Raw genomic sequence first — 19,755 nt, 5'->3', positions numbered from 1 at the left:
AGATTGATCAATAGTATCACCTCTTAGTAGTTTATGAAAGATTTTTCTTTTAATACATATCCTTCACAAAGACTGTGTTTCAGGCATACACCAGGGTAGGCTATCTAAGACATTCATCACTGCTGTGTTTCCTGATGTTGTTACTTTATCAGGCACCAGTTTAGTCAAATCATCTCAATGATATTAATCAGAGTGAATTATATTGTGGACACAAGTCTTTTTAGGTGTAAAGAGGCTGACGTTTATTTTACGCTGCTGTACTGTCATCATCAAAACTCAGATTAACACTGGACACATATTTGATTTTGTGCAACTTTTGTTTGTACTCTTTCCTTCTCTGCTGGTGTTGGAGAAGAACAGCACAAAAAAAACATATAACAGAAGCACACATACGATGAAACAAAAATACCATCACTTTATACCACAAATATTCACTGTTAAAATGAAAAATAAGTGACATCATCATGACTAACACTAGCAGCAGTGTGATCACATCAATAGAGTGGTGCTGGATAACTGAATAACCTCCTCACATCACCATCTGCTGGTGACAAACATGACATTACAGCATTTCCTGGTGTTAAAAATTCACCCTGTGACCTGAGTTAAGTGAAAATGAAAGAAAGTTTTGACTTTGTTGAGACGCCATTACAGCGTGTGAGATCTCTGCTGGACAACATATGTTTGGAGTATCTGAATAAGTCAAAGAAAGGGACAGTAACTTGGTGAGTCTTGCTTTTAAAAGACAGTTTAGATACCAAGAAAAATGACTGAGAAAATTGGTCTCTTTGAAAGCTTCCTGAACTGCCACGTGTGCTCAGAGACTTTCAGAGATCCTGTGTCTCTGAGCTGCATTCACAGATTCTGTTCGAGCTGCCTGCAAAAATTCTGGGAACAAGCTAAAAACAAAAACTGTCCCATTTGTAAAAGAAAAGCATCAAAGGAACCAATAAGGGACTTTGCACTGAAGGAGCTGGCTGACTCCTTTGCTGGCAGACAGACAACTGGATCATGTGAGACAGAGAAAGGAGAGACGAAGGTGGATGATGTGTGTGGTAAACATCAAGGAGAGCCTAAATTGTTCTGCAAGGATGAAGACAGAGCTGTGTGTCCTGTCTGTGAGTTTTCTCTCCACCAGAATCACACGGTGGTTCCTATAGATCAAGCAGTCAGTGAGCTGAAGGATGAGCTGAAATCTGACTTAAAAGCTCTGCAAGAAAAGAAGAGCAAACACCAAAAAGTAGAAAAAACATATGATGAAATGATTCAACACTCCAAGAAGCAGCTGTTGTTCACAGAAAGGCAGATCAGTGCTGAGTTCAACCAGCTAAACCAGTTCCTAAAGGAGGAGGAGGAGTCCAGACTGGCCGCTCTGAGGGAGGAGGAGAAGCAGAAGGGGAAGACTATCAACAGAGAGAGGAAGATGATTCAGAAGCACATTTCCTCTCTGTCAGACAGCATCTCTGCTGTTGAAAAAGAGCTGCAGAAGTCCAACGTGGCGTTCCTCAGCACTTACAAATCCACTCAGAGCAAAGCCAAAGTCCAGTGCTCACTGTCAGATCCACAGCCGGTCTCAGGAGCGCTCATAGATGTGGCCAAACACCTGGGCAACCTGTCCTTCAGAGTGTGGGAGGACATGAAGCAGAAAGTCCACTTCAGTCCTGTCATCCTGGACCCAAACACTGCAGCCCCCTGGCTCCACCTGTCTGGAGATCTGACCAGCATGAGAAATGACACAAAGCAGCAGCTTCCCGACAATCCAGAGAGACACACCAAACATACCATGGTTCTGGGCTCTGAGGGATTCAGCTCAGGGAAACACAGCTGGGAGGTGGAGGTGGGAGACCATCCTGACTGGCGTGTAGGTGTGGCTAAAGAGTCAGTTGACAGAAAGGGAGAGATTTGTGTGTCACCAGATTATGGAATCTGGTGTATCATGCATTATGATGGAAAGTACACAAACGGTCGTAGTATGAAGATCACAGTGAGTGACAATCTCCAGAGGATCAGAGTCCAGCTGGACTATGACAGGGGGGAGGTGTCCTTTCACGACCCCAAAAACTCGACTCACATCTACACTCACACGGACACGTTCACTGAGAAACTCTTCCCATTTTTCAGTATTGTATACACCAGTGATGCCAAAAATGCTGAAGTTAAAATCTGTAAAACTGTTTCTCTTTGATGTTCGCGTTAGTTAAGACTTTACTGTCCGTCTCAGTGGAATAATCAAGACTAACATTTGCAATGTTGTACTTATACTGAGACTGCATCAGATTATCAGGTCATAAACTTTTATACAGGTACAAACCAATTCAAATATTTGAATATTAACTTCTTAGTCTGGTTATCAGCATCCTACAATTTAATACTGTATCCACTATAAACAACAATGTCCAGATCAATGGACTCCACAGATTATTTGTTTATTTGTGCAACTCTAAATTGGAGATGTGAAGGCTTAAACCTCTTCATTTAGCCCTCTGAGTGGTGGCTGAGACTGCACTTCCTCATTCTATACAACAGAAGAAAAGTCATTTGCACTCAACTTCCCAAGGTGCCTTTTCCTGCAAGTGTTACACACTTCAGTTTGAACATGTAATGTCACCAGGTTGATAAACTTCAGCCTTTTTTTTTGCCTAATCTCTCTTTGTGTGAGATGTCCACAGAGGTAGGATGTCAAGCAGCTGTAGCTCCTTCCTCCACCTTTTCTCCCCTGAGCTCTCAGCAGGATTTGCAGCCGTGCTCCCAGAATAAGAACATCAATAAAAGCTAAGCAAGACTGTTATATATCTGAGTATATGTAACATGTATTGATTTGATATTTTTAGTCAGATTTATTCTTGTTATCTCTTTGTAGTAAGGTTATTGGTGAGTCAGCTTTGCCAAAGGCCAAGTTGATAGTTTTAAAATGCTAAATACTTTTTTATTCTTCTTACTTTTCAATCAGTGTCAACAGAATATTTGTTCATGTTTTTTTGTTGTGGGGGAGAGAATACAAATAGCTGAAACTGTATTAGCAGTTGAAGAATTAAGCTGTGAATAACCCTCTTCATCAGCATCTTGTTTTTAGTGAAGACCACATTGTATAGACGTATCAGTCATCAGATTTATTTTTTAAAATTCTTGGGTCCTTTGATGATTTATTTCAGTTTTGGATCTGTTTGGATTTTAATCTGAGGGGAAAAAACTGTTTCATTCTGTATGCATTTTTGTAGTGTATATAACATACATGTTAAATGACAATATCCAATTTGTGAGCAACATAACAGATTTACACTATGTGTACTGCAGTTGTGAGGATGTACTGCCAAATTCACCGGAACAATATATGAGACGATGTCATGATCTAAATTTCTGAGTTATTTATTTCCTGTTTTGTTCTAAAGGTCCTCATGTGTCGTGTCTTGTGGTCCCTCTGTCTGTTTTCTACCTTTTTTCTGACACACCTGCCTTCTATCAGTCTTGTCAGTCTTCCTGCACACCTGTTCTCTATTAGTCAGGTTTGCTCTACACTAGTGTTACCTACCGTTCCCTCATTGTCAGCCAGCGCCTCTTTTTCCCTCCGTTTGAAGTTCCTGCGTAATCCAGCTGTGTGTTGTTGTTGTGATTAGCTCTCTGTGTATATATACCTGCATCTTTCTTTCCTTTTGTCACTTTGTCAGTGTTGATGGTGTCACTCCTGGTCTGGTTTGCCTGTCTGTGTTGCACTCTTTTGTTTTTTGCACCTTTGTGCTTTGTTATCAGTTTAGTTTAGGTCTGTTTGAGATGTTTTTCCAGCTGCATTAAAGCTGCTGTTCTGCATTTGGGACCTCATTTGAACTGAAACGTAACAGATGGCTTATACTGGTGAAATGAACATTCAGTTTATGGGAAATGCCTCTGGTCTATGTTTCTGCAGTCAGTATTCCAATGGCACGCTTCCTCAAAACTTTCAAAATCTGTTGTCTGATAAAACTGCAGATTTAAAAACATACCTCTTTAGTAATTATGTGGTCTTGATATGTCACAGCTGTCAGGGGGATCTTGGAAAAGAAGTGCTCACAAACATGGATTTTCTCAAATTTGCAACTAAAGTTTGACATAAATAAGCCTTTTATGTGATTAAAAAGCCATAAATCTCTTACCTATGAAAAATTAGAACAAAAGCAACAAAAGCAACATATATAAATTACTATACATAAATCAATTAGAACTTGAAAAGAATGACTAAAGATAAAATCAAGAGATGATCCTAATTATTTTGTGTTATGTATTAACAGCAGGAGGCACTAACCAATTTTCCCAAAGGTTTAATTTTAGATGTGTTCAGGTCTAATGACCGGTGTTGGGATGGTTACTTTTTAAATGTAATAAGTTACAGATTATTAGTGTTAAAAATGTAATGAGTTACATACCTATATGAATTACTTCATTAAAGTAATGTAACTTATTACATTTGATTACTTTTTGGTTACTTTTCTGACAAATGTTTTGATTCTACCCCCTTTATAATCAAAAAGATTTTGATTAGTAACTGTATTTTAATTACATTTTTTTCTCAGAACTGTTTGCAATCACATTTATTTTGTAATTTAATTACTGTAACTAGTTGCATGTAACTAGTTACTCTCCAGTGCTGATTATGACCACAATAATAAATACTGAGATGAAGAAGGAAGTCACTCTTCCTTAAAAATCAAGCTGTTCGTCTCTGAATATAATAATGTGTGACAAATATTATCCACTTGTTATAGAAATGAGTTGCAAGCAAGAGCCAGGCTGTTCTGAGTGCATTTGCTCATATTTGAGCTTTTCAGTGCATCACTTTAATTTGTTGTTATGTTGTGAGGTGTTTGTGTATTCAGAGAGTGAAATGTGGGATCACTGAACGTTTAGAGACATGAACCGGCAGCTTTGTTGTTGCTTGCAGAGGGCTGGTCTTTCAGAAAAGAGCTGAAACATAAACAAAGATTAAATTCATAACTGTGTTTTTTATTGTATAAGTCTCTGCCACGTGTCAGCTGCACCTCGCCCGGCTCACTGAGGACTGATGTAATGCTGTGAGTGAAAACACCAAAATATCCAACTTCTGGCCTGATGTAGCCCTTAGCAGAAACACAGCGGATCCTTTGACAGGAAATAAAACGCAGTTCAGTTATAACTATTAAAGTAACAGTTTGTAGCTTTGTGTGTTGCTCTTAAGGGACAGACAAGGATACACATGATTTAAATTGTGCTTATTATAAATCTGACACAACACACACTCTCACACACTCTCACACACTCACACACACACACACACACACACACACACACACACACACACACACACACACACACAAATAAGGCCCTGCTGTAATTTATAGGTAACCAACAAACACATGGAGTCTGAGTCACGCTTGTCTGGACGCTGTTAAACTCCACACAATCCTGCTCACCATCCATCTCCCTTCAGCCTTTCAAGAGCAGCACAAAAGTCTGTTAAACATCTGTAAAACATTTGTTCTCTCTCAGATAAGATTTCCTCATTCAACTCTGTGCCGTCACCCCGGGCGTGTAAAACACAACAGCCTGTGTCCGGCCAGCACTCAGAGCAGTGAGGAGCGTTTTTGTGGTGCTGTACCGAAACGGTTTCTTTGTGGTGGATTTCTATTTCTCCAAGTATCATGGACGCTCGAAGGGCTTGTTTGATGTTTTGCCTTCTCCTGCTGGCACGCTGCACGTTCCAGCAGACTACCTCAAAGAAAAAAAATGGCAAGAAAGGTAGGATATTAACATGGCAATGGAAATGAAAACAAAGTCCTCATTTGGTAAATCCATGAGGGACTTTCACAGAACAACAGTGAAGTACTATGAGAGTTCACCGTTCATACTGACTTAATGCATCATGCTTTAGGATGAATTTTGCATGTTTTTTGCTTAAATGTACGCCCTTTCAACAGACTCTGCAAACAGTGCTGCAATAGAGGAGCTGAAGAAACAGATTGCTGACATTGTTCAAGAGCTGAATTTGCTGAAAGAGCAGCAAGCTTTACAGACAGGTATTCTTCCTGCAAAAAATATGTTGTAAATAAAATACAATTGCTTTTTTAAAGATTGTGTAGCTCAGTTTATGTATCACAAAGAAATACCCACGGCCCAATCCACTAAAGTAGGGGAGAGCAGGGCCAATTGTAACATTTTTTGGTTTTGATGCCATTACTCAAAACATCTCTTGAGCTATTTGGATACAATTTTAACTTCTTTCTTCTTATGCCCTCTGCAGTTTGCCTGCGAGGGACCAAGATCCTCGGTAAGTGTTTCCTGGCTGACCCGGTGAAGAAGAATTTCCATACAGCCAGTGAAGACTGCATCGCCAAGGGAGGCAGTCTGAGCACTCCTCTGACAGGAGATGAGAATGACCAGCTCTACAGCTATGTGCGTCAGAGCATCGGCCCAGAGGAGCACATCTGGCTGGGCATCAATGACATTGTGACCGACGGCCAGTGGGTGGACCAGTCAGGCTCCAGCGTGCGCTTCAAGAACTGGGAGACAGAGATCACCCTGCAGCCAGATGGAGGGCGCAGCCAGAACTGCGCCATCCTCTCCACCACAGCCAACGGGAAGTGGTTTGACGAGAGCTGCCGAGCCGAAAAGGCCTCTGTGTGTGAGTTCAACATCGTTTGAGGGTCTGACATTAACATCACTCTGTGCAGATGAAACACTCATCAAATGCTGCTTGCAGAAAGGAACGAAACATGAAGAGTATCAGGTACATTTATGCAATGCATGAAAAATAACGTGCTGCATTTTTTCTAAAGCTCACATTTTCTTGATCAAGCCATTTAGATGCAGTGCACTGACTTCACACAGTGGTCTGGGATACAGTATGTCACTGTATAAGCTAAATATTTTGTTTGAATTGTCCAAAATACCCCCACTGTATTTTATACTATATTAAATAATCATCAAGGTAAACACCACTGGATGGCTTGTCTTTGTTATATGTATTTTTATGTTATCTGCTAATCAATGCAATAAAACTTTTTTTTTTACTGAGTATAAATCATGAGTACCTTTTCTAAGGCACTGTCTTCATTTCTACTTATGGATGTCAAGCTATGCTGCTTTTATTACATTATATAATTTTAATAAACATGTCTCCTAAATTGTAACCTCATAATTGTCTTTGTGCTCACAAATTCAGCAGATAAGATGGGAATCTTATCAGATAAAGAAATGCTTGCCTGAGAAATGACTATAAAACTCTTAAAAAGAAATATGCTGTTGCACCTTATAATAATAACCAAACAAACTATTTTTGGTTTTAGGTTGCTGTCTTTTTTCCCCTCTTTTCTTACCGGGCCAAAGGAGGTAAAAGGCTACAAGTAGTCAAAGTTTTCCTTTTAAAATAAGACTCAATAACACTAGACAAAGGAAATAGTAAACATTCAACAATTAGGTCTTAGGATAGCCAGTACAATGTGGATAACATTTTGTCTTGACCAAGTATCACAGCTTTATTAAACATATTTTAGGCAGAGAGGACAGGGGTGTGAGATTTGTCTTAACATAGAGAGGGACGCATGCCAAACAGAAGGTTTGGGCCCTCCCAAAAGAAATTTTGAGCATCAAACACTGCATTCTGTTGTTTATTTCTGAATCAATGTGTGCCTTTTCTGCACAAATTCATGCTGTTAATATCTTTTTAAATTATTTTTAAAATACCTTTGCCACTTTCATGATTTTATTGTGGGGTACAAATTCACATTCTGAATTTTGAGTGGATGTGTCCTTGCATTCCCCCTGAAATCTATGCCTATGAAAGAGGAGGATGTATGGGTGTAGAGATCAACATTTCCCTAACTAAAACATGAAACATTTTCAGATTTCAAACGAATGCACTATTGAGCCCTCTCGAGGTTTCCTGGTCCAACTTTTCTGAAAACATCTGTGAAGGAAAGTCCCAACTTCATGAGTCAAATGACTTCTTGTGTCTCCACCCTACCCACACATTTTCCATCATGGAAAACCAGTTTCTGTTTTGGCACTTTTAGTAGTTTACTCATTTAAAGCAGGGTTAAAGCAGATTGCCATGTTTGGACGTCTCCATGGACATCCACCAACATCAGAACTCAGAAGTAGCGTTCACAATGTCAAACGGTCAGACTGTGAAGTATTTCCACTCATATTTTACGTGGCTGTTAACCAAAGTAACTCCATGTATAGAGTTCTTGCATTGTTTTACAGTGGACACTTTATTTCCTCAAAACTGAGAATGGATTTATGGCAACTTTGACTTTGTTTCCCTCTGCAGTTCATTTTCTGAACTGCAGGAGGCGACATGGCTTAACAAGAAAACACAACACAATTTATTCAGCCTTTTCACACATTTTGTTTGTCACACTTAAATCCTATTTCCCCCCAGATGAGACAAGTTAATATTCTGGCACCTCCTAGTTCAGCCGAATGACAATAGATACCCTAAAAAATATTTTAATACACAATGTTACTGTTTCCTATCCCAGTTAATGCAAAAAACTTAAATTTCACAGAACAATAACCTGTACTTGACTTTAAATCAGTTGGGACTTGGTTTTAACACGACCTTATTGATCAGTTTGTTGTTCTGTCTTCACAACAACACACTCATCACACAAACTTGTTAAATTATATGACTCACACAGATTCTCTTTTACAGCTAACAGTAAATAATAACACAATTTGGTCCTAAAACAAAGAAAGACATTGCCTTTTTCTCACTGACAGAAATTAAGAATGTACAAAGATTTTAGTTTCATGTCAGGGCCTGTAGTCCCCAAAACACACTGTAAAATATCTCTCTGACTCGTGATCTCTGACAGATCACTTTACAAGCAGCAGATCAGTCTTTAGATTCCCAAAGTGTGGGTCCAAAAAAGAAGTAAAACACTCTGAAAAGACACCTCAAATGTCCTTAGGTGTATCAGCGGGGGTGTGTTGCCCCCTCTGTAAGGCACATTTATGGTGTAATGACATTGTGTCTTGACACTCCAAGCAGGCGATAAACAATAGAAAGATATTACTCTGTGCACATACACTGCTGCTGCAATCTGCTGCAACACAGACCATCATCAAACCATCATGTTGTAATGATGCTATAAAAATGCAGGGTATTGCAATGGAGTCCTTTCTGTACACTGCCTTAATGTGAAAAAAAGAAGAAAAACTCAGCATGTAAACAGCACACACGTTTGCTCCAGTATAGACAACTACGATGCATGCAAAATCTCTCAAAATTGAAAAATACTCATTGCCTTAATGTAACACACAATCTTTTCTTAAAACTCGCATAAAGAGGATGGTTATGTACTGCCTTTATCTGAGATAAAACACGGTAACAGCTGTGGGCAGGTTTCAGCAGGGTTATTTTTTGTTCCTGGCTTTGGTGCAAAACTGCGCTCAGGAGAAAACGCTTCTCGCAAGGCAGGTAATCACAAAGATACCAGGGAATGAATATCTCAGAGTTCAAGTAGGTCAAGAGAAAAGCAGAAAGCTGAATCCAATCTCCTGCTCAGTTTCCTCCCTCTGGCTCCAGCCGCAGCCCCAGTTTTGGAGAGTCTTCACTTTGGTCCTCAGTCTGGTAAATGACATTGTCCACCAGGGGCTGGTTGTGGCTCGGGGGCCTGACGGGAAGTGGAGGAGCCTGAAACTGCTGGTAAGTCCCGACTGGCATTTTGTCGTCACCAGTGTCTTTAGAGACCAGCGGCTTTTGTGAGTCTTTGGGTCCGGGGAAGGGTTGATGTGTGTTATACTCCCTGTAGATGCCCATCTCTTCCCCCTTCCTCAGCAGGTGCGTGTAGACCAGCGCGTCCTCTATGGAGGCGTAAACATGGTACTCGTCCTCTTCTGTTTTTGGGAGGCTGTTGTGTCCTGGGAGGAAGCTCACGCCATTTGGATTGTAGATGGAGACTTCATGATTCAGCTTCTTCTTCTTCTTCCTGTTTGATAAAAAGACGAAAGAGCTTTAGTTCTGTAAAGCATCAAACTATCACACTATTACTAACAAAACATTAAATGAAAGAGAATACTGAGGCAAACACAAAGTTTACCTACCTCTACCTCATTACTATACTTACAAAATAATAACTTGCAAGTGTGCAATATGAAAAAACAAAAAAACCTGCTTATAAGGTACGAAATATAAAATTTCAAGAAAAAACACTCACCTAATCACCACACAGACCACGACCAGCACGGTGACAAAAATGACCAACAGAGCAGCCACCACACTCAGGATGGTCGTCAGCAGACGGTCTAAATGAGAGAAAACAACAACAGATACAATCTTTCATTAATACTCTCTGTCATACACTAAATTAGGCGTGCAGTCATTATAATTTGATATTGTCTATAAATTCTGAAATAAGCTTCTGAAGACTGAAGATGAACAAATATTAACTTCCTATGAACATAACAAAGGAAAAAAGAGGAAAGAAAAAACCTTAGTTCTGTTTCTTGGGAATATTTGGATTAATGTCACTAATGTCATTCTCACGTACACACATATGCAAGTGTATACAATCATAAAATAAGAGAGCCATGCTTCCACATGAGGTTGTGCTTTGGCACAGTAGTGCTTGGAGCTATATGCTAATGTAATCTTAGCTGAGCATTCATGCTATTATTCATTAATTGCCAGTATACTAAAATTACAGCTGACACTGTGTGAATGTTAAATGTCATCATTTTTCATATTGTAATGTAGATCGAGTAAGCCTGCAGAACGTCCTCTTACTCTTCTGCAGGGTGATCTTGGTGATGACGCTGAAGTGTCCTCCGTCTACTTCAGGCATACAGTTGGACATGTTGAGGTAGAAGTTGTCTGAGACAACAATCTCAGCCTCGGCCTCCTCGTCCTCCCTGCGGCTGTACAGCTCCTCCGGACAGCCAACCCTCTGCACCCTGATGTTAGTGTGCCGTTCGTTGCACTTGGGCTGGCTGAGGTTGGCGAACATCAGGTGAGCCTCCATCTTAGGGGGAACGGAGATGATCCAGGAGACGGTGGAGTAAGACCTCATTCCTACTGGCCAACCCGGAGTAGCCAAAAGGACAGGATTGTCTCTCTTTAGAGACACATTGAATATGTAGCTTTCTGCATTTAATTAGAAAGAAAAGAATATTAAATATCACTGAAAAACATGCATTTATTTCAGTCAATTGAAGCAGTTTGTCACCTGATATCTCCTCTTTCAAAATGGCATTCAGCACATGTTTGCTTGTCCGCAGTGCTGTAATCCCCACGCCGGACACAGTGACAGAGGCGTTGTTGTGGATTTGGACCATCTGTATGGCTCCTTGAGTGCAGAACTGTCCGATATGATTGCCATCGTCTTCGTCCACTTTGATAGAGATGCTGTTGTTGCATTGCTGCCCAGGTAAGGACTGCTTGAGGTGCCCAGAGGCAGAGGTCAGCTCCACGGTGCCGTGTTTAGGAGGACGGAGAGTCCACGTCACACTGCTCAGAGGAGCAGGGAGGCAGCTCGGCAGCACAGGCACCGACAGACGGACTGGGGACTTCTGGCACTCCATGGGTTGATGACACTCTGACACGAGAGTACATGTAGTTTAAATCAAGAGAGGTTTGGAAATTAGACTGAATTTCTGCTTAAAGAAACTATAAAAATGACAAAGTCAGCTCACCAAAATCACAAAAATAAGCTTTTTTTGCGCTTCTAGTTAGAATAAAATGACTTGAAAATAATTTCTACCTATAACAGTGTCAGATATTCCTATGGGCAAGACATGCCGCTGCCTATTCCCCACCCCCCGGCTGTGACTCAGGGGTAGTGGTTGGCATCCTTGGGCAAGACACTGAACCCACCAATTTGCTCCTGATGCTGTGTCATCAGAGTGTGCCTGCGTATGAATGGTTTCTACCTAGTAGAGGGCACCTTGTACGGTAGCCTCTGCCACTACTGTGTGAATGTGTGTGAATGGGTGAATGTGACATGTCCTGTGAAAGTGCTTCGAGTAGTCGAAAAGACTAGAAAAGCGAAAGCCAATTGGGTGAAGCACAGAAACAAGAAGATGAATTTGCAAATTTGCACATACTATATTCTCTTATTGTTTGTTATTTGCTATCATAATGAGCAATATCGGTCAAAAAACGCGGTCGCAATCATTTCAAATCTATTTCCAAAGGGCGAGGCTTTGAGGGAAACAGGCCATATCTCAACTTTTCTTCTGTTTAAACTCAGCAGACACATACTAAAGACTTTGAGAGAGCAGTTATTGAAATACATTGTATGAAACATGCGTGTCTTTATATAAATGAAACGACTTTGACGAGTCTTGTGAGGTCTGATATCACCAAGCTTGATTTTGGCAACTGAGCTGCTTCCCTCCATTGACCAAGAGAGGGCTTGATCCCGGACTGCCACGTGTGGCTATATTTGTGTTAATTTCTTTATTAGCTCTTGCCAGTAATTAATATGATGAATATAAATACTATAATAATAATGACAATAATAACTATGAATATGATCTGCCAGGAGAATCTTGCCTCGGGCGCTACATGTGTGAAGTTGAGCACTGCCTTAGAAACTGTCTCTACAGGAGCTGTTAACTCTGATCTATCTGGATTAACAGGGACAGTGTTTCTTTAAGGGATGTTGAGAAAATAATTCCATTCATTCCACTGTTTTTGAGGTGGAGGGAGAAATGTCAGAGACATACCTCAGAACAAGGACAAATTAAAAAAAATGTTTTTTGATACCACTAAAAGTAAGAAAAATATCTTTTATCATAATTTTAAACACCATGTTGATTAGGTTGTGCAGAAATCGATGGAAAAATACCATGAAATGTGACAAAACTGGTAACCTACGCTATGAGATTAACTACTCTGTGTAAGTCAGGGCTCCAATATTTACTTCATCAGATACCTACATCAGATCCAAAAGACTTTTTTTCAATAACTGTCAAGGTCTTGTTTTGTTGAAAGACAGAAACTGTTTAGAGTAAGATATAATGTTATTTATCCAGAAAGAGATTGTTTTCAGTCACGATTTTTGTTAAGATATGTGATACAGTATTAAGCACGTGAAACCACGATCAACATTTTTCGTGTGCTGCTTTTAAACGCCTTTCACACACATTTCAACCTTTGTAATGAAAGCACATTGGTTTGATGCTTTTTCAGAAAGATGGGATGAAAAGCAATCAGCATCTTGGCATGACATGTTTTTCACAAAAAACATAAAAGGTGATGAGAAAATGACCTAAAAATAACCATACAAATATATTGAGAATCATTAGAAAGTAATCACATAACTAGGGAAAAATATTAAGAAAACTATAATTATTATAATTGTAAATTTAATATTAGGTTACAAAAATCTTCTCCTTATTATTTCTATCTATTATTTTGATTCAATTTCCCACTTTTTCATGTCATTTTTTGTTTTAATTTATTTTACTTTGCTTTTAGCTAATGTTACATAATCTTCTTGTAGATTTTTACTAATTTTTGCAAAGTTTTGGGTTATTTCTTGTTAAGTTACCTTTTTTCCACATTTTTCTGAGAAATCAAGCTAATTTGCTCAGGTTTCAAATGCTTGATCCAAGAAAGGGGAGTTTTAAAAATGAGTCATCTGCGGGAAGCCTCCACGTAACAATCAAATCAGGATTTACCTATGACTCTTGTGGCGGTGACTTGTACGTCTTCAGGGAAGCAGTCCTGGAAAGTCAGCTGACTCCCTGGTGTGACTGTGATCTTGTTCTTCAGCTCTGATCTTATTTTCATCTTGCAGTCGGAATCTGGTCTCGACTTCTCGATGTGCAGAGAAAGGCCCTCCATTTTGTTCAGATCCACTTTACACGTCACTACAGAATACAGCACAATGACATTAGCATTTCTTCTGTTCCCTTTTATCTCACACACATTCAAATATGTGGGCGCGTGCATGTCAGATCCCGACCATGTCGAACAGGAATTTGACTGTGATTTGACTGATAGTGATCGTTGCAGGAAGTGTTTCCTAATATTGAGCCACTGCTGTCATTCATGACTCAACGATGAGGCAATCTCAGAGCTCCCCTAACCAGAGACCTGAGGGCGCTGATAAACACTACGAGCCCCACTCTCCACGTCACTGTTTCATTACTCATCCGCACCGACGCTGTCTCAGAAAAACTGGGAAATTCTATCAAACTCCTGACATATGAGACTGCACCCTTGTTTTAACATGATAAGAGAACTGAAAATGAAAGATTAGTTATAATTAATAATCACACGCCTGCTGCAATATGTCAAGGAGACATAAATTATCCTTTTTTTCTGAACAGCAAAACCTCCACCAACACAGAACAATTCTTCAAGTTGCACATAATCCGCTTCCATATATAGACTGATAAATCAAATAGCTGATTAGAAAAAATGTTTATCTGTTATACTTCTGAAACCTTATAGATTTGTTGCTCATTTGAAGCTTTACAGATTTAGAAATTAGCTTCTTTTTCATTTGAAATCATTCATAAATTAATAATTTGGCACTGACAGACTGATAAACTGAAATTAATTTGCAGAATGTAACTGCACCTTGCCAAAGTTACTAATACTTATTTGAAGTATTTCTTTATAGCAACAAGAGTTGATTTTGTTTTTCTACCACAAGCTGTAAAAACTGACATGATCTCTGCTGACATGTTAGCAGACCTCCATCCATCAGACACAAAGCAGCATTAGTATACGTTTGAAGTCGAGTTTCTGGTCACCTGGCAAATATGAGACTCTGTTTACACTTGGTTTAAAAATGTATCTGGTGCAAACACACCACAGGGTGACAGCAGTAAACACAAGTGTAAATGACCACAAAAACACACAGTGATCCGGTGACTCAAACCACTGTCAGACCACATATCTTTTGTAGTGTAAACACTAATGTGTCCTAATGTGCCTGCCACAAGAATGTAGCAGAATAATCACCGATGCAGGACGTGGTGGTTGCTTTGGACGAAGTGTTGCTTGACTGTTGACTGCATGCACAATAATAATGGTACGTCATCAGTATGGGCAGATATTGGCTTTCAAATGAACTATTGAAATCGGCCAAGATGCTTTTTCTTATTTTGCACAATGAACCAACATTACATATTCTTAAAAACATTGTATTTTATGTCTCCATCTGCTGGAGGACCATCATGATAAGAGCATGCATAATATGATGTTAATTCCACTACAGAAGAGACTTTATGATCACTAAAATTACATGGGAAAAAAAGTGGATATACCAATATCGGTATCGGTTATCGTCCAAATGAGTTGTTATACAAAAGCTAATCAGATAACAGCAGAAAATCCAATATTGTGCAGCCCTATTGACTGGCCATCATTTTCCTCTTTGGAAAGAGATGTATTAGATTCTGCTGACAGCGTTATCTCCAGCTGTACCAACACAACCACTAACATGACCAGTGAGAGTGCTAGCAACAGTGTGGCTGTAATAACTGTGCGAGGGGACCTTTGACCTTCTGTCCTGAAGAGCTTTCAAGTTAGTATAGCTGTAGAGCCAATGCTAGATTGACAGGGGGCGTGTTTAAGTAATTAGGACAGACGATTGGGACCAGTTGTGGGACTGCAGTTGCTGAGAGATGTGTCTGAGTGCTGCGAGTAAGACGGATGGTGGAGTTTCCTCCTTTTCTGTGTGAAGTTTTAGCTTCAAGTGATTGTTTGTGTATTATTGTCTACAGATGAACTGTCAGTGGAGGACCAATCCAGTGTTGGACCACAGAGAGCGAGCTGAGCGAGTGACAACTATTGTATCAGTGCCAGGACAGCAAGGCTGCAGGTAGGCCCACATCCCTTAACTTTAGCCTGACAGCTGAATGCTCACTTTCTGGTAATATATGTATGAGCAGCCAAGCGTTGAAGCTCTAGAAAACTGTTGACCTTAATGATAGTATTAAGTGCCCAGCCAGCAGTTTGTGGTGACAATAAACAGCGATGTTTCCCACATGTCCATTTGTATTTGGATTGCCAAAACGCATTTTAACACCAAGTATTCAGCAGCTTATCAAAAACGTTGTCTGTGTGCTGAAAATAACTGCCAGCTGCAGGTGATGCTAAGGCAGGGAGAGTGAACCAAAACAGCAAAGTTACAGCCTTGAAATCAAAACGGATGTTAAAATTCTCCTCACAGATAAGAAATCAGGTAATTATTCAATGTGGGTTTATCATTAGAAGCAACCTCTTGATGTAAAAAACATTAATTATGACAGCTCTAAATTTCAATTAATCATTTAACCCTTAAAATCATCTTTAGAAATAAGCATAAATCTCAGTTAGTATCATAGGTATAGCGTGGATAAAACCACAATCATCTACAAAATCAAAGCTTTTCTCTGGCTCCAGGTCTATCCACAACTTAAATATTTGAGATGTAAAAACATCTTCAGAGGGCCCATTACATAACTGTCTTGGCAGAGATCAGTTAAAACTGATGCACAAACCTGGTAATCCTGTATGTAAAGATGACACCTTGAGGCTTAGCGACAGTCCTGGAGAACCAGCACGTCTTCTGTCCATCTCGCAGTTCGTCAGCGTCAGAGCAAAGTTCCCCTGATCCTGGGCCGGCTGGGGGTCCTTCAGTTTCAGCACTGACGCCACTCTCCCTTTGCTTTGGTACTTCACTGCTGTCTGCTTCTTCAGACAACGCGGCTCTATAAGATTTAAGAACTGAACGGATATCTTGTGTTTGTCCGGAACCTGAAAGTACCACTCCATCACGTCATCATCGGGAAAACTGTCCGGGTAGTTTGGGGAGAACAGCTCTGAGGACGAGGTCCCTCTCGGTAACGTCAGGGTAATTTTGGCGAGGGCTGTAAGAGGAAAAAGACAAACAACATTCAAACGATGTGATGTCTGACACACGAGACATGAGAGATTATTCCCCAAAATCTGAACTCACATTTGATTTCTTCCCCGAGAGACACGTCAAACTGGCCATTTTGCAGCTTTTGCCCTGCTGGGACGTCCAGAGAAAAGCTCCCTTGATTCAGTATCTGAGCACTGCTGACAGGCCCCGTTTTGCAGTATTTCCCTACGGCCACATTCCCTGTTGTCTGGAAGGCCTTGAGGGAGTAGCTGTGACCGTCTGGACATCTCTCTGATGGATTAATCTGTTTTAGACCCGTGTTGCCGAAGTCTATTTTGAAAGCTTTCGGCGCAGAGGCCCTCAGGTTCCAGGTGAACGAACGGTTAAAATCCAGCAAGCCGAAATCAGCCGGGATGATGTGGCCACTGCACGACTTTGTGGTACATTCTGAGAGGAAATATTAAAGGGTTAGTTAAGATTTTTTGAAGTGGGGATGTGCGGGGCACTTATCTATAGACCGTATCTGAACTGAACTATATACTTCAACTATCCCTTCAACAACAAATAGAAACAACCATGCTGTGTAGTTCAACATGATAATTAGATTCCTGAACAGGATTATTATTTTACAGCAGTACTATATTTACCTATATTTCGCACAATGTCCACACTGAATACATCTTGAGGTTTGGCGCATTCAAACTCCACTGAGACAGGAGTGTTGTCCTTTAACAGAACAAATGGATCACATTGCCGTGAGCGTCCTGCACCCGTGCACACTTTGCAACCTCTGACCTGAGAATTACTGATATTGAAGGTGGTGCCTCTGTCAGGGGTGATGGTCAGCCCTGAAATGAGAGGGGATTAAGAAAAAAGGGAGAAACATTGGTAAAAATAAATAAATTAATTAAAAAAACACCACCAGTACTGAATATCAACATGAAATCACCACTTAGATGTCACTGAAAATTACACTATAAAGACGTCTTGCTCAGTATTAAATACATGGCTTTATTCACTGTTAACAAAGTCCCAGTGACTAATGTGTTGAGGCCGACAGCTTGGCTTCTCTCCCTCTGTGACTAAGCAGGCCTGTACTGAGCAAACAGAGCCGTCTTCACACACACCAGCACCTGATGCACTGCTCCAACCAGCTCTCTATTGTCTCACATATCCTGGTTTAAACTGCATTATTTCTCTTTCTAAATATATTTCTGCATATGTATCTGAAGTGGACAAAACAGACACAAGCCTATCATCTGACACATGACTCATCAGATTAGCTCCGCCAGCCTTTTGGATGATGAGGTTTCTGTTGAACAAAAACAACAGGAAAAAAAAAGCTCACTCAACAACAAAAACACTGACGCCACAAGGCCCTTCTCTCAGTTTAGTCCTCATCCTGTTCCTGCCTTAACTTCATTTACTCTGACACCACTAATCAATGCGCTCATTAAAGTCATCCCAGCAATTCATCAGCAGCCACATTTACTAGTAATCAGCACAATAATAACAGCTTAAAATACTTAATAGCCTTATGATGTCTGATGAGACCTCCGTGTTTCTTCCTGCAATCACTGTCCTGTAATTTCAGGGATAATCAGAGTCCATATTTAAACAGATCATCAGCATTTCAGAGTCAGTTTGTCGCGCTGGTTAATAATTCAGTTATTAACGTACCTGATACAGTGGAGGCGATGAGCGTAACAAGTAAAATCTGAAGCGTGACTCTTGATGTGGACATGCTGTCACACACACTGTACCGTGACTCGTATTTGATCCGATTTGAGGGAAATCAGTGAAAATCTGCGAATATTTCATTTCTTCTCGTCCAGAGCCTTCATGCGCCACATTTTCCCCGCGTTTACGTAAAGCTCGAGCTTGAAGATTGATAAGAAACAACTCCTCCACTTCCTGTAAGTGTGAGTGTGTCACAGGGAGTGTTACAGCGCCAGGTAATGCAAAGGCGTGGCCGGCTCCGCCATTTCCGCAGGTACACACTTCATGAATGTGTTATAACAACATCCAGTCATATTAAAAAAAAAAAAAAAAAAAATATATATATATATATATATATATATATATATATATATAATAAATAAATGAGCACAGTTACGTTACTTCTTACTTACTAGATTATTAGGTAAACACTGCCTACTTTATACCGGTTTTAGTCATTTTTAGCTTGTTTTTATATCCTATTTTCTACTTTAACTATTTGAAACCTGAGCAAATGCGGCCTCAAAGACATGGGATGATGGAAATGAGTTACGAAAAATTGCGTGAAATTAGGGAAAAGTACAAGAAAATTACTTGAAAATAAATTGTTTTGTTTTTTTAAGAGAGAGAGAATTGCCTGGAAATTAGAAAAAAAAAACCTCAACAAAAAATAAAACAAACAAAAAGAGGAAAAACATGTAAACGACCTGGAAAGATGTTTAAAAAGTTAAATAATTCTGTAACTTAATTTTAAATGTGTATTCTTCTTTTTTCCCTAAACAATATCTTTGCATGTTGCTTGTTGCCTTTCCTCATGTTTTTGAAAGAAATCAAACAATTTTTCTTAGGGTTCAAAGGTTTAAATGCATGAAAAAGCCATCTGAAAGTAGCACATAAGAAGAGCTGTCACTCCAGGTTTCAAAGAGTTAATTAATTACATTTAATTGTCTTTTTATTATGTGTTTCTCTCACACTGTGTCTTGATGCTTTTGATGTTTTGTGTGGAGCACTTTGAATTGCCTTGTTGCTGACATGTGGTTTATAAAAAAAATATGCCATGCCTAAAACAATAATGCAGTCCACTACAACTGTTGTGCAATTAAGCCTGTTGTCATGGAGGTTACAATATGAAATTGTTTTAGAGTTAATTTAGCTGTTTAACTGTGCTACATTATACTGAGAGGTATTTCTGTTATTTTATCAACCCCACATAAAACAC

General features: G+C 39.8%; 3 protein-coding genes across 3 annotated transcripts; 2 read left to right on the top strand and 1 right to left on the bottom strand.

Annotated features, from left to right (window-relative positions):
- Window positions 1–575: 575 nt before the first annotated feature.
- Window positions 576–3,348, top strand: LOC121945776 (zinc-binding protein A33-like). The gene has a single exon (XM_042490110.2). It carries the CDS (start codon window positions 767–769, stop codon window positions 2,183–2,185), a length of 1,419 nt encoding a protein of 472 aa, XP_042346044.2. The 5' UTR covers window positions 576–766; the 3' UTR covers window positions 2,186–3,348.
- A 2,010-nt stretch (window positions 3,349–5,358) lies between these two features.
- On the top strand, window positions 5,359–7,144 carry clec3ba (C-type lectin domain family 3, member Ba). The gene is made up of 3 exons (XM_042490772.2): window positions 5,359–5,745; window positions 5,925–6,023; window positions 6,248–7,144. Exons 1-3 carry the CDS (start codon window positions 5,649–5,651, stop codon window positions 6,646–6,648), a joined length of 597 nt encoding a protein of 198 aa, XP_042346706.1. The 5' UTR covers window positions 5,359–5,648; the 3' UTR covers window positions 6,649–7,144.
- A 311-nt stretch (window positions 7,145–7,455) lies between these two features.
- Window positions 7,456–18,742, bottom strand: cdcp1a (CUB domain containing protein 1a). Its single transcript, XM_042490818.2, has 9 exons — window positions 18,498–18,742; window positions 17,465–17,665; window positions 16,911–17,264; window positions 16,453–16,821; window positions 13,636–13,827; window positions 11,178–11,546; window positions 10,739–11,095; window positions 10,170–10,257; window positions 7,456–9,941 (listed from the first exon to the last, which is right to left on the bottom strand). The coding sequence occupies exons 1-9, from the start codon at window positions 18,559–18,561 to the stop codon at window positions 9,515–9,517; spliced, it is 2,421 nt and encodes an 806-aa protein (XP_042346752.2). The 5' UTR covers window positions 18,562–18,742; the 3' UTR covers window positions 7,456–9,514.
- Between the last annotated feature and the right edge of the window lie 1,013 nt (window positions 18,743–19,755).

This window comes from Plectropomus leopardus, chromosome 11 (genome assembly GCF_026936395.1).
Source record: "Plectropomus leopardus strain MGB_pleo_1.0 chromosome 11, ASM2693639v1, whole genome shotgun sequence".
NCBI lineage: Eukaryota > Metazoa > Chordata > Actinopteri > Perciformes > Serranidae > Plectropomus > Plectropomus leopardus.
This window is presented reverse-complemented; position numbering and strand designations above follow the sequence as displayed.